This window comes from Malaclemys terrapin, chromosome 16 (assembly GCF_027887155.1).
Source record: "Malaclemys terrapin pileata isolate rMalTer1 chromosome 16, rMalTer1.hap1, whole genome shotgun sequence".
Lineage (NCBI taxonomy): Eukaryota > Metazoa > Chordata > Testudines > Emydidae > Malaclemys > Malaclemys terrapin.
The window spans coordinates 8,103,214-8,118,701 of record NC_071520.1 but is presented as its reverse complement, the minus strand read 5'-3'; the positions used below and the strand labels follow the sequence as shown (position 1 = coordinate 8,118,701).

Sequence of the window (15,488 nt, the reverse complement as noted above, 5' to 3'; positions counted from 1 at the left end):
GCCACAAGTACTCCTGTTCTTCTTTTTGCGGATACAGACTAACACGGCTGCTACTCTGAAACCATTCATACTGAAGATATTTTAGAGATCTCTAACAAAGATGTAAAGAGTATTGAAACATATATATATATATATTTAATTGTGCATAGAGTTCTGCATTTGAGCAGCTGCTGCTCATACACATTAATAGGAATCTAGCACCTAACCCTACTGTAACTCATTTTTACAAAAATGCAAGTAGGTTTCTTGTGCTGATTATTGAGTGCCAAAGGTAGGAATCCTGTTATGCTTCATCTTCTGACACTTTAAGGAAGCACTGGGAAGGGAAGCAAAAGGACACAGAGAAATCTATGGCTGGCAGAGTTAAGGAAAGTAAGTAGAACTGTGTTAAGTACATGAGGTACACAGAAAATCTTAACAATAGTAGTGGTCCATTACTAGATGGAAATGGTAGAATTATCAATAATCAGAGAAAAGCAGAAGTGTTCAATAAATACTTCTGTTCTGTATTGGGGGGGAAATGGTTGATGTACTCGTATCATAAAATGATAATAATTCCACTTGTATGTCAGGAGGATGTTAAACAATAGCTGCTAAAGTTAGACGGTTTAAAATCAGCAGGTCCGGATAACTTGCATCCAAGAGTTTTAACAGAGAAGGCAGAAGAGCTTATTGATTTTCAATAAGTCTTGGAACACTGGAGAAGTTCCAGAAGACAGGAAGAACGCTAATGCTATGCCAATATTTAAAAGGGTAAAGAGGCTGGCCCAAGTAATTATAGGCCTGTCAGTCTAACATTGATCCTGGCAAGATAATGGAGCGTGTGATATGGGATTTGATTAATAAAGAATTAATTGAGGGTAATATAATTAGTGCCGGTCAATGTGGGTTTATGGAAAATAGATCCCTTGAAACTAACTTGATATCTTTTTTGGGGGTGAATTAAAAATTTGATAAAGATAACAATGTTGGTATAGTATATCTAGATTTCTGTTGAGCATTTTACTTGGTGCTACATGACATTTTGATTAAAAAATTATAACAAAATAAAATTAACATGGCACATGTTAAATGGATTGAAAGTTGGCTAACTGATAGGTCTCAAAATGTTGTTAATGGGGAATCATCATCAAGCGGGTGTGTTTCTAGTGGGGTCCTGCATGAAATAGTTCTTGGCTTTACATCATATAATATTTTTTTCAATGGAAGAAAATATAAAATCATAACTGATAAAGTCTGAAGATGATACAAAAGTTGGGGGAGTTATAAACAATGAAGAAGACAAGGCCAGTCAATCAAGTAAATACAGAGCAATCTGGATCACTTGGTAAGCTGGGCACAAGCAAACACTATGCCTTTTAATATGGCTATATGTAAAAGTATACACATAGGAACAAAGAATGTAGGCCATACTTATAGGATGGAGGAATCTATCCTGGGAAGCAATAACTCCGAAAAAGATTTGGGGATTGTGGTGGATAATCAGCTGAACTTGAACTCCCAGTGCAATGCTATGGCCAGACAGCTAATGTGACCCTTGGATGCATAACTGTGGAATATTGAGTTAGGAGGAGGAGGAATGTTATTTTACACTCTGTATTTGGCACTGATGCAGCTGCTGCTGGAATAGTCTGAACAGTTCTGGTATCCACAATTCAAGAAGGATGTTAATAAACTGAAGAGTGGTCAAAGAAGAGCCACGAGAATGACTGAAGGATTTGAAAACCTGCCTTATCGTGATAGATACAAAGAGCTCAGTCTATTTATCATAACACAGAGAGGGTTAAGAGATAACTTGATTACAGTCTGTAAGTATTTATATGGGGAACAAATGTTTGATAATAGGCTGTTCAGTCTAGCAGAGAAAGGTATAACACGATTCGATGGCTGGAAGTTGAAGCTAGACAAATTCAGACGGGAAATAAAGCAATACACTTTTAACAGTGACAGTAATTCACCATTGGAACAATTTACCAAGGGTTGTGGTGGATTCTCCATCACTGGCAAGTTTCAGATGAAGATTGGATGTTCTTTCTAAAAGATCTGCCCTAGGAATTAGTTTGGGGAAGTTTTCTGGCTTGTGTTGTACAGGACATCAGACTAGATTATCACAGTGGCCCTTCTGGCCTTGGAATCTATGAGGATGCTGGGACTGTGGTAAGACATTAAAAACTAAGTTTTCTAGAATTTCTACTATATTGCAGTAGTTCCCCCCAGATGCTAGATGTTTTCCAATCACAGAGGAAGACAGACTCTGTCTCCAGAAGATCTGGAATAACTCTGGCTGAAGTCCTAGTTATTGTTCCCCTTAACCAAAACAAAAGAAAAGTGTAATGGTTGCTAGTGAGCCAAAGGTGGCTGTACTATGAATTTGGTATGGTGCCAGTGGTTAATGGTTACTCCGTTCACCATTATTATTATTTGGATTATGATAGTGCCCAGGATGTGTTGTTCACTTTCTAACCATGTAGTATAAAGTCCTTCCCTAAAGCAATCACAATCTGCTCTAGAAGCCTTATCTTTTTACACTCATTATAATTCGGTTGTGTGTGTGTGTAATTTAGGTTCTGAGCCAAAGCCCCTTGTAGTCTGTGGGATCAGTTCCTAAATGTTTATAAAGTGAGTAAATATTTCATTATGAGAAAACATGCAGTTATATGTGCTTCAAATTAGTATAATTAGTTTTAACTGAAAAATATATTTTAATATAAAGATTGATTTTTCTATATAGCTCTAAATACTGAAATCACTTTGGTTTTACAGGATTTTTCGTATGTGCACAAAGTTCCATCATTTCAACCTTTTGTGGGTTCTTCTGTGTTTGCCCCATTGAAGATACTGCCAAGCCAGTGCCTGCTACCTCTGAAGATACCGGATGCCTGCATGTTCAGGCCTTCTTGGGCAATTCCTCCTAAAATTGAACAACTCCCCATGCCACCTGCAGCCACTTTCATCAGAGATGGCTACAAGTAAGTACAAGCATTGCAACAGACGATGACATTCATTACACCCAGATCTAGATATGTAATAAATGGACACTCAGAGTGCTGGTGATTTTTCCTCTTTTTAATCCATGTGATAAAATTAGGAGCAAGCCTAATTACGGAATTATTTTAAACCTGCTTAAACTTTCATTGCTTTATAAAGTCAGAAACATTTTTGATAGCTGGCGCAGGAATAAATGACATTTGAGTTGATCCATTTTAAATAATTATCTAGGCAAAAACATTGTAATTCAACATAAAGTAGAAATGTTAAAGAAGAAGGCTCATACAGTTAATCTCCAAGTATTAGGTTTAATGATGGATTTTAATGGTGAATGTTTAGTCATTACTTTCCCTTCTTTGCTGGAGGAAATGGTAGATGTCAAATGTGATTTGCCTTTAATTGTAAAAAGGCATATCATCTACCTTTCCCTTGAGTTTTAGTTAATACCAAAGAAGGAGGCAGACAAAAAAGTTGTATACTTGTAATGGCTGTGTGCTGTGTGAGTAGTAGAGAGAAAATATCTGCCTGTATAAAATATAAACGAAAGTAATATTTGATAGGGAAGGTACTCATGTTCATTTATACTACAAAGGAAATAGCAGGTCATTGAATGAGATGTAAACTTTAGGAGACGGTTTATACGATTGAAATTGCATAGTGCTTTCCAGTAAAACTATGATAAATGGTAGATGGAAAGAAGTACTTACCTTCTGATTTTGATAAAACAAAAATGTGTCCTCTAATCCATCTGCAGTGCATGATTTAGAAGATCAAAATGTTAATTCTGATGTTTACTTTGAGCTGACAATGAACTCCTATCTTCAGGATTTTTAATACTTAAATTGTTCTTGGTAGTTACTCCCTTTAATTTATTCAGCTCATTGAAATATATGTATCCGAATTCTGCTAGCGTCTGTGGCTGTTTTTTGTAAAGTTCCTTTTAAAATAAAAAAAAATAAAATTTAAAAAAAAGGGAAGCGGGGAGGGAGTACCTATGGACACCCAACTAGTCAGCTAAGGATCTGACCCTTCATCTCATGGAATAGAATGGATCTTGAAGTAATGGACCATTCCATCATTTACAGTGGTAGAGCTTGTATGTTTAATGTATTTGTGCCCCAAAGACATGCTCTTCAATATTCACTTTGTACCTCATTCGCAGTGGTTACATTCCCTCCTGTGCAGATGGCCAACATAAATGATTTACACCTACTGATGGTGTGACTTATGTGGTGTGTAGGCCTCTGATGTCCCTTTGTGCAGGGATGAATTTCACCCCATTTTAGTTTTGTGGGGACACACAGCTCTTCTTTGGGATCCTCTTGTTTCTTCTGAACAGTTCACATAAGTTGTCAGTTTAATGTGCTCGGTGATTCCTATTCCTATATATTCTGAAATTGCTGTGCTTCTCTCCACTATAAGGTGTAGTGGCACTGTGCCACAGCTGCAAGTTTGCCATTAAATTAAGTTAAATGAGAAATTTGCATCCCCAGCATATTTTTCAAAAGTTATCACTGTTTATGGAAGAAATCCATTGCTGCAGATCTTGAAACCTAGCAAGAATTTAAACCATTTAATACATAAAACCTCTCAAAAGCTATAATTTATATAGTAGAAGAGTCTCCTGCTGCAGTGAATGTATTTATAGAGGAAGTGGCTTGCATCTTTAAATCAATCCTTAAATCCTTGAAATCAGGCCTTCTCCAGCTCCAAAGGATCTTCCAATGCTCTCCAAAGAAATGCAAAAAAGAAATTACAAACCCTCGATACCACCTAAGGAGCAAATGACTTCTCAGGTTTTCTCTAATAGTAACTGCTTCTAATAGTAACCAGGACTGAGCTAATTGTTAATTGCAGGTATTTGTTGAAAAAAATCTTTTATTTTCAATGTAATCCAATTAGAGTGAAGATAATTACTGCATCCTGATTACTGCAGGTTTTTAGTAAAGTGGTGATTGCCAATCAAGATTTCTAGGTCACGCTTTGTCATTTGTCTAAGGTATTCACTGTGCCTCAGATTCACAACTCTTATCAACCTTTGTCCATTTTTTCCTACCTTTGACTTGGGCATGGGTCAGTTAAAGATAACAAAATAATTCTAAAGGATCAGGTCTTTACTACAGTTTCTTTTCAAGTTGCTAATGAAATGTGATCCTTAAAATAATATTCCTTTTAAAGTAACACATAAAACACACAGTAAGAACACACAAACGTAAAAAATCCATATGTTTCCGCTCCTTCATCAAGAGACTGATTGTGTTCTTATGTTTTATGTGCTGCCCTTAAGGAATACATTTCAAGAAAAATGTTTTATTAGCTCTTGGGAAGAGAAATGTTATAAAGACCTTACTTGTTTGAGCAATTATGTTGTCCTTAATATGAAGCCTAATGACAAAATTATCTGTTTCTTACTGTAATATGTCACTCCAAAGAAAAGAGAGCTCTTGTGGAAATATATGACCACATTCTGGTCCCTGAAATTTAGCAGAAAATGGCAAAACTGTTACTAATAAGGAGTGTGATGACAAATGGTGACCTAGAAATACCACCTTCAGCTCTTGTGGACCACGAGTCTGTAATAGCAAGTGTTATTTTTGTGCTGTAAGCTATATAGGGCTAGATAAAGACTGCCTTTATTGTATGTGAAACACTTTTGTCACCTGGGTTCCACCAAGGAAACATTAAAATTTAACCAAGAAGAATCAGATAAATTACTTGTATCAAGGAGTACTGAAGTTAATTATTTACTACAGACATTTAAAAACATATAGACAGTAAAGCGAATTATTTCTAAATATGCTGTATAACTATATGAAATTTCATGTCCGTAATTTTTACACATTGGACCGTAGATTTCTTTAGAGACAGTTGCATGGTGAACTCACTGAAATAATCCTCCCCTCTCTCCCCCCCCCCCCCCGCCCCCCAGTACTGAAAATATTGAAGTCACATCAATTATTTAATTTCAGGTCATTCTAAATAAGCACCTGAAATTTCAGGTCATAACAGACTCTTAACTTGTAATCTTTAAAACATCATGAGGGGATGTTTTCTGTTTTGTTTTGTTTTTTCCTTTTTACTACATTCTCGGCGACTCTTAGCTATGTTTGCTGATGAGACCTTGAAAGATTAGACAGAAAGAAGAGAGACTCTTGAATATAATTATATGAGAAGAATGTCTGAAGGTGCTGTCCCTTTATTGTGGTCATTATATAGCTATTGCACATGAGTCCTGTCTACAGTGAACCTTTTGAATATTCATCTTCTTCTTCCTGTATTTTTTTGCAGCAATGTGCCTAGTGTTGGGAGCCTCGCAGATCAAGACTATCTTCAGATGAACACTCCCCAAATGAATACACCAGTGACATTAAACAGTGCTGCCCCAGCCAGCAACAGTGGGGCAGGAGTACTGCCATCCCCAGCAACTCCCCGCTTCTCCGTCCCTACGCCACGCACACCCAGAACCCCAAGGACTCCTAGAGGTGGGGGCACTGCCAGCGGGCAAGGATCTGTAAAATATGACAGCACAGATCAAGGTTCACCAGCTTCTACCCCTTCTACAACACGACCGCTTAATTCTGTGGAGCCACCCACTGTCCAACCAATCCCAGAAGCCCACAGCCTTTATGTCACCCTGATTCTTTCAGACTCCGTGCTGAACATCTTTAAAGATCGCAACTTTGATAGCTGTTGTATATGCGCGTGTAACATGAATATTAAAGGTGCAGATGTAGGGCTGTACATCCCAGATTCATCTAATGAGGACCAGTACCGCTGCACGTGTGGATTTAGTGCAATTATGAACCGCAAACTAGGTTACAACTCTGGGCTTTTTATTGAGGATGAATTGGATATTTTTGGCAAGACCTCAGACATTGGCCAGGCTGCAGAGAGGAGGTTGATGATGTGTCAGACCACTTTACTTCCTCAGATGGGAGAGGGAGCCAGGAGGGGCCAGGAACCCCCTATGAGCCTCCTCCTCCTTCTCCAGAATCAGCACACACAGCCTTTCACCTCTCTGAGCTGCTTGGACTACATGTCCTCCAATAACCGGCAGACACTTCCCTGTATGAACTGGACTTATGACAGAGTGCAAGCAGATAGTAATGATTCCTGGATAGAGTGCTTCAATGCCCTGGAGCAAGGAAGGCAGTATGTGGATAACCCCACTGGTGGAAAAGTGGATGAAGCCCTAGTAAGAAGTGCTACTGTACACTCTTGGCCTCACAGCAATGGTATGGTTCACAGAAGAGGTTTTGGTTTTCTTTCGTTCGAAAAACTTAGTTACCTTTGCAATTTAATTTTAAACTTGCCAGTGCAAGACAGTATCATTTAAACTTTATGGGGGAAAGTGCACTCTTGAGGAACAGGAGTAGATAAGTAATTTGGAGAGCTTTCTAAAACCAAAGGCAGAATACTGGTAAATTTCCTTCTTCCTTCCAGCATGTTGTAGGACTTTTCAGTGTCACAAATTCACAGCAATTCTGTAGGTTTTTTGGTTTGTTTTGTTTTCTGGGGTGAGGGTCAAACTTTGCTCTAGCTTTCTTTGGTGAGACTGTGGGCACATCTTTTTGGAACATAAGTATGCAATCATCAAAAGGGGGCTGCTCTTTGTGAAACAATGCCAACTAGAAATAATGTAAATTTGTAAATGAAATGTAATGTGTTTATTTACAATTCTTTATGGGCTTGATTTAAAGAACAATATCTTTTAGCCGTTAAGCAGCTTAACACCTTTAAACAAACTTATATCAAATCACTACAGTCCAGATAACATTTTGCAAAAGGATATTTTGAAACAAACTTGATAGAAAGCTTAGTCTAACAATGTGGTTTGATAAAGAAGCAGTTTAAATTCTATTTTACTAATTACAGAGGAGCACAGGCTATATGGGCACCATGAGAGGCAAGATAAAGGAATCACAGGCCAAACAAAAGTTATGTCCCCTTCTCACCAGAAATATGATTCGTACCTCTTTGTCATTTGTAGTACTGGATATCAGCATGCTGTCCTCCCAGGATGTGGTGCGCATGCTACTGTCCCTACAGCCCTTTCTCCAAGATGCCATCCAGAAGAAGCGGACAGGCAGGACCTGGGAGAACATCCAACATGTGCAGGGACCCCTCACCTGGCAGCAGTTCCATAAGATGGCAGGACGGGGAACATATGGTAGAGTTTTATGTGGAACAGCAGTGTTCAGATGAAGGCTGTGTTTCCTTACACATGGGCATTTAAATGTGTTCTTTGAGGGAAAGTGCATAAGAACAAAGTCTCCTCAGACAGCTTTTCACTGTGTTTAATATTTGAAAGATATTCTTGAGTAATATAGTGGGGGTTCTACCTTCCAAGATGACTGACGTTGGAGAGGGGCTCGAACACCTCAAAAGCTTTGGTGAGGTTCAAAATCCCTGTGTGGATTTGATTTTGGTTTGAACCCATAGCTAGTACAATGAATAATGTGAAGCATAGAAACTGTTAAGTAAAATTAGAGCCCTAGTTATAAGATTTTAAATATGTTTTAAAATGTCATATTGCTGATATGTTTGGAATTAAACACCTCCTGGTTACAAGTGAGACTTTTAATTGGAAATATATTTGACAGAATATGTGCTAAGTGAGAACAAATTAATGACTGACCTTTAAACATCATTTTTACTCTTCATGCATTTTGCCTGCATTTTATGTGAAATTCCCTACTAATCTGTTTTTTTACAGTCTTATTCTGTTTTGCCACAGTTCCTCAATTCTCTACTTTCCCTGCTCTGACACTTGACATAATGCTGATTTCCCTTTTGGCTATGGCAGGCTGCAGTAACTATCATCACATTCCAATGCCACTCTCCCACATGACAAGTACCTCCAGCCTTTTTTCAACATTTGTAACTATAGTGTAGCATTGAATAGTCAGGATTTGCCAACAGTTACCACACATTGTAACTGAAATGACCACATTTTCCCATATGCATTAGAACAGTAGATATCTGTGGTGAGTATGTGGTAATGGTTGGTGAATGCTGACCTTTTTAGTCATTTATATTTCTCTGGAAATTGCCAGGTATATTTGGGCTCACATTCTCCAAGCAACAGCAGGCTACACTCGCATTTCTTTTTAGCTAGAGTAATCCCTAACAGCCTGCTTGTGTGAGCTCTCAGATTTATTACGATAATCCTCTCATTTGTGATGGTGACTCTGAGGTTTTTTTAATTTGTATTAACTCTAGCCACTTTGCTTAGAAATCAAGACTTTGATTTCCCACTTTGGGAGCTATGGTTTTCTTTAGTTGGTCATTTTGCACAACCAACAAGAGCTAAAGCAAGAAACATTAATTTAGTTTCCATGAATTCATGTAATCACTTCTCTTTAGGTTGAAAGGACATATGTGAAATATGGTTATATCCTCATTTAGGCAGAGTGAAACCACTTTACAAAACCACAAGTTCAGTCTTAAAGAAGGCCCTGAAATTCTGGCAGAATGTGTATTTACAGTACACTAGAAATATTTTATTGCAGTCTTTTAGGGGCATTATAGTAGTGATGCTTGGATTGGCTTCTTCTACTTTGACTGACTGACCTCTGATTTTATGACACTTCATAAGCATGATATAAATCTTTCTGCCCTGTAATTAAGTACCGTTACCTGAGGAAAATAACTGTGGAAGGAAGGACGTTGTTAATATGTATTGTGGCTGCATCCTGCCTGCTCAGAGGAGGTTCAGGCTTTCTGAAAACTCTCCATGACAAGAGATTACTGATTTACAACATTTGGCTAGAAAGAGCTCATTTGCTATTGTACCAGACAGTCCTTTCCAATTAAAGTGGTTCTTCTTTTCTTATCAGGTTCTGAGGAGTCTCCTGAGCCTCTTCCAATCCCCACTTTACTGGTGGGTTATGACAAGGACTTCCTGACAATCTCTCCATTCTCCTTGCCGTTCTGGGAGAGGCTGTTGCTAGACCCATATGGGGGCCATCGGGATGTCGCTTACATTGTGCTGTGTCCAGAAAATGAGGCCTTGCTCGACGGAGCCAAAACTTTCTTCAGGGACTTGAGTGCTGTTTATGAGGTAGGAAAGAGGGACTGTTATGAATTGTTTAGTCATAATTGTCATTCTTGTTTTAGCAGCATGTTCACAGTTGGGTTAAGTTCATGTTCTTTCCTTTCCTTTTTAAGCTCTCTTAAACTGTTTAAAAGTTAAGTGTTTTAAATAGTAATTTGTTACAGTATTTTCTTCAGTTTAGGAGGATTTTCTCCACTTTTAGAGTACGGGAAAAATATCATCTCATAGAGCTTCACTTATTCTTTTGCATGTTAGCTCTGTTTAAGACAAAATTCAGCCCTAAGATACAGCTCTTAAGTGCAGCTGCTGTTTAAGTCGAAGGAAACAAGGCATATGCAGCTGAAGGCTGAAAATAGCTGAGCAGTAGGAACAGTCTGATAGCAAGATGCACTAAAATGCAGAAGTACAAGGAGACAGAAGAGATATAAATCAATCTGAAATACAGGAAAATCTGAAAAGTAGCACTTTCCGTAAAGTGAATCCAGGAACCTCCTGCATAGGCAAGCAGTACCTGCATGAGACGCTTCTCACGCGTCTGGCAGCAAAGTGAGATGTCTACACTTTTTCCACTCTGTGGCAATGAAGGGGGAGTAGCCAAATCAGAGTGGGAGGAGTAAAGGATGACTCATGCTAAATGACATGTTCCTAAATCAAAGCAGCAGAACTTTTACCACTGTATTTAAGACTGATTCATTCTCTTGCACACACTTTGATCCTCATCAGGAGTGACATGAGTACAGTTGTGATCTGTGAACCAGTGGCAGCAATACAGCTAAGCCCAGTTGTGTAGTTTGCAGATGGAGGATCTTGTTGCTGCACAGGTACAAAGGCCCTATGAATGGGATTTCCAAAAGCACTCAGTATTGGCCTAACCCAGGGGTCAGCAACCTGCGGCACGCGAGCTGATTTTGAGTGGCACTCACACTGCCCGGGTCCCTGCTGCCGGCCTGGGGTCCTACCGCCGGCACCCTGCCACTCAGGGTCCGTCCTTTCTTGACGAAGCATACAGGACTGTATTGATCAAAAAGGCAGTAGCAGGATATGAGAAGCAAAGCAGTGTTTTTAAATGCTTAAGTGTAAGTAAAAATCAAGCCAAAGAAAGGAAGTTACAAGATTGTACAGTGCATTGCAAGGCACTGTAAGCAGTTTACAGATGGGACATATATAAAAAGTTTTTCTCAGCAGTCCGGAGGTTTTGTTCAATGATTTGCCAAATAAAGATGCGATCGTATCTAGAATAAAAGAACTGCCTGTCTCTGCCAGAACAATTGAGAGACGTGTAAGTGAAATGGCAGTAAACATTAACGAAAAGTAGATGACTGCATTAAAAGACACAGCAGTGTTTAGCGTTGCAGTTGATGAGAGCGTGGATATAAATGACATTCCACGTTTGGCAGTTGTTGCAAGTTATTGTGCTTCTGATGAAATCCAAGAGGAACTTTGTTGCCTAAAACCCCTGCATGGCACAACAAAGGGGGAAGATATAGCGGAAACTTTTGTAAACCATTTTGAAGAATGAGGAGTTGACATCAGCAAAATATTTTGTGCTCCTGCCATGGTCGGAAAACAGAAGGGATTTGTAAATTTACTTGAAGATTAGATTGGACACCCAATTTCACTGTATCATCCATCAAGAAAACCTGTGTGCTAAAATTTCTAATTCAGAGCTTAATAATATGATGAATACAGTGTTGCGAATTGTGAATTTCCTTGTTGCTTGATCTGCTTTGACTCAAGATAATTTCAAGCACTGCTAGAAGAGATGGACAGTGCTTATAACGACATTCCACTTCACAACAACATTCGGTGTCTAAGTCGTGGCAAGGTTGTGGTGCATTTTGTAAACTGTTTTGATGCAATCAAGGCCTTTTTGTCCAAAAAAGGCCAAAACTACCCCGAACTCGATGATGACAAATGGCTCTGTAAGCTCATGTTTCTAACTGACATCACTGCTCACCTAAACAAACTCAATCTCCATCTCCAGGGTGCAGGGCAAACGGTTCTGGATCTTTATAAAATCTGGAAGGCATTCGTTGTAAAACTAGCAGTTTTTTCTCAGGATATTCAAACTTCGACTTTCTGCTACTTCCAATACATAAAAGAGCTATTGACACATTGAACTGTCTGTGTCGATCAGATTGGAATGTACATGCAAGAACTGGAATCAGAATTTACTGACAGATTTCAAGATTTCCAGCGATTTGGCCCAATGCTTTCTTTTCTAATTAAACCTGAAAAGTTCAGCGAAAGCGACTTGGTTTTGTCTGTATTTCAGTGGATGTGTTTTGAAGATTTCGAAATGCAGCTCATTCAGTTAAAAAGCTCAGAATTGTGGGCATCAAAGTTTGGAGATCGGTGGAGTGCACTTGAAGCTACCGAGAGAGATCATGGGGCCTTTATTCTGACCTGCTGGATGTCCCTGCCAGTGAAATTTAATTATTTGAAGAAAATTGCGTTTGCAATGCTTTCAGCATTTGGATCCACGTGCCTGTGTGAACAGGTATTTTCACACATGAAATCTGTCCTCTGTCCCTCTCGGAGCTGGTTAACAACTGATCACTCAGAAGCCTGTGTGCAGTTTCAAGTATCCAAATACGTGCCAGACATTGGAAAACTCAGCAAGGATCACACTAAACTGATAAGTTCTGCATTTTAATTTAATTTTAAATGAAGCTTCTTAAACATTTTAAAATCCTTGCTTACTTTACATACAACAATAGTTTAGTTTTATATTATAGAGAGACCTCCTAAAAACGTTACAATGTATTACTGGTGTGACGGGTTGGATCACAGAAACCCCCTTGGGAGCTGCCACCCGGTGTGCAAAGACTACCCCTGCTTCTGTTTTCCCTGCCAGCTCAGGACTCCAGTATCCTGTCTTGCTGAGCCAGCCACTCCCGTCTGGCTCCAGACACAGACCCAGGGTCTGAATCACTTGTCCCAAAGCTGCAAGTTTACCTGAAAACAGCTCACAGTAGTGTGCTTGTCTTTAGCACTCAGATGCCCAACTCCCAATGGGGTCTAAACCCAGATAAATCCGTTTTACCCTGCATAAAGCTTATGCAGGGCAAACTCATAAATTGTTCGCCCTCTATAACACTGATAGAGAGATATGCACAGCTGTTTGCTCCCCCAGGTATTAATACATACTCTGAGTGAATTACTTAAATAGAAAGTGATTTTATTAAATACAGACAGTAGGATTTAAGTGGTTCAAAGTAGTAACAGACAGAACAAAGTAAGTCACCAAGCAAAATAAAATAAAATGCGCAAATCTATGCCTAATCAAACTGAATACAGATAATCTCACCCTCAGAGATGCTTCAGTAAGTTTTTCTCAGACTGGACACCTTCCAGGCCTGGGCACAATTCTTTCCCCTGGTACAGCTCTTGTTGCAGCTCAGGTGGTAGCTAGGGGATTCTTCATGATGGCTCCTCTCTCCTCTTTGTTCTCTTCCACCCCTTTATATATCTTTTGCATAAGGCGGGAACCCTTTGTCCCTCTGGGTTTCCACCCCCCCCCCACCCCCCCCCACTGGAAAAGCACTAGGTTAAAGATGGATTCCAGTTCAGGTGACATGATCACATGTCACTGCAAGACTTCATTACTCACTTGCCAGCACACACATATACAGGAAGACTCACAGGTAAATACAGCCATCTGCAGACAATGGGAGTCATCAAGATTCCAAACCATCATTAATGGTCCACACTTTACACAATTACAGTAGGCCCTCAGAGTTACATTTTATATTTCTAGTTTTAGATACAAGAGTGGTACATTTATACAAATCAGATGATCATACTCAGTAGATTATAAGCTTTGTAATGATACCTTACAAGAGACCTTTTGCATGAAGCATATCCCAGTTACGTTACATTCACTTATTACCATATTTTCTCTAAAACTATCTCAGTTACATTATATTGAATTATCAAGTTTTTATAAAACCATATAGACTGCACAACGTCACAATTGGCATGCGAAACATTAAATTAGAGTGAATAAATGAAGACTTGGCACACCACTTCTGAAAGGTTGCCGACCCCTGGCCTAACCCAACACTGAATGCTTTTGAAAATAACATCCATGTGCAGAAAGCCTAGGTCCCAACCACAGATCTTTCACCTTGTTCATGTAAGGGTTATCCACACAATCTGCCCTCTCTGTCTCACCACCTTTGCAATATAATCATTAGGTAAACAGAGATGGAATATATTTTTGAGAAATCTGACCTGGAAGATTTTCCATGTCTTTACACAGGAGGAATGTATGGCCCAAAGTAAGCAGTCAGCTAAAAGATCATTCAAATAAAAAAATGAATGTTAATGTAGTGCTGTAGAAACTGTGATTGTGCTATTTCAAAAAGCCCTATTAGCCCTTTTTATTTCAGGGGAAGAAAGTGAAAACCATTAGAAAGCATGGTCTTCTAAACATAGGGATTTCTATTTTAATTTTTGTAATGTCAAAATTTAAGATAGGAATTCACAGTGAGAGGTGATTTCTTACTCTATTCTGAATGGATATTCTTACTAGGAGCTCAGTCCTATATTCTGAATCATTGCATGTGTCTTAAAGTATGCTACTGTTTTAGAAGGAAAATGGGGTCATGCCCTTAAGCAATCCAGCACAAGTGTAGATCTTGTGAACAACACTAAAACAAGAAGTACTGTAGTTGGTATTAATTACAATTTAAAAGAAATGCTCCTCTACAGAATGGAACTGCTCCCATTGTATGAAGAAATTCAACTTTTCCTCCACAAGCTACAGCAGATACATCCGCTAAAAACCCATGAAAAAAAATGCTCCTCCAAACAGTTCTACTTTACTACATTATCAGGAAAGAATGCCAGCATTGAGATATGTTCATTGAGAATAATCTATGTAGGGTAATGATAGAAGCCCCATCACTTAGGCTGTTTCAAATAGATTGGACAAAGAAAAGGCTTATACTGTGTACTGTGAGAAACAATCCTTCACTGGTCACTAGTTATAGATAAGATGATCAAATACCTCTTTTCCATTGCTAATTTCTGTGGTCAGAGCAAAGGAATCTAAAATATGAGCAGCCTTAGATCAAAGAAACCCCAAATAACTTTTAGGAAACTCACTTTTTTCTCAGATTGAATGATGATGCCAGAATAGCCAGCCTAGAGTAGTAACACACAAGAACTGCGGTAACGCTGTTGTGTCAACAAGAAATCATCCCTGTGTATCATGTATGAAAAACTTTTCTGGAGATGGTCACCTGGGCTCTGCTAGACCTTTGCACCAACAGAGTCAGTTGTCTATCTGTTAGTCTTAAAGGTGCCACAGGACTCTCTGTTGCTTTTTACAGAGTCAGTTGCGTGGCTAATAAGACTTTTAAATGTATCAATCTCCTACTTTCTGCGGAAGTGAAATGGATCCTTTTACTCACCTGAGTATGGTTCTCTTTTAGAC

General features: G+C 38.9%; 1 protein-coding gene across 2 annotated transcripts in view; it reads left to right on the top strand.

The window, feature by feature from the left end:
- Positions 1-15,488, top strand: part of MED13L (mediator complex subunit 13L) — a 396,063-nt gene that overhangs the window by 333,957 nt on the left and 46,618 nt on the right. For both annotated transcript variants that reach the window (XM_054006362.1, XM_054006361.1), the window contains exons 16-19: positions 2,764-2,969; positions 6,277-7,223; positions 7,979-8,158; positions 9,828-10,051. In XM_054006362.1, the coding sequence (XP_053862337.1) occupies positions 2,764-2,969; positions 6,277-7,223; positions 7,979-8,158; positions 9,828-10,051 (1,557 nt within the window). The remainder of the gene's footprint in view (positions 1-2,763; positions 2,970-6,276; positions 7,224-7,978; positions 8,159-9,827; positions 10,052-15,488) is intronic.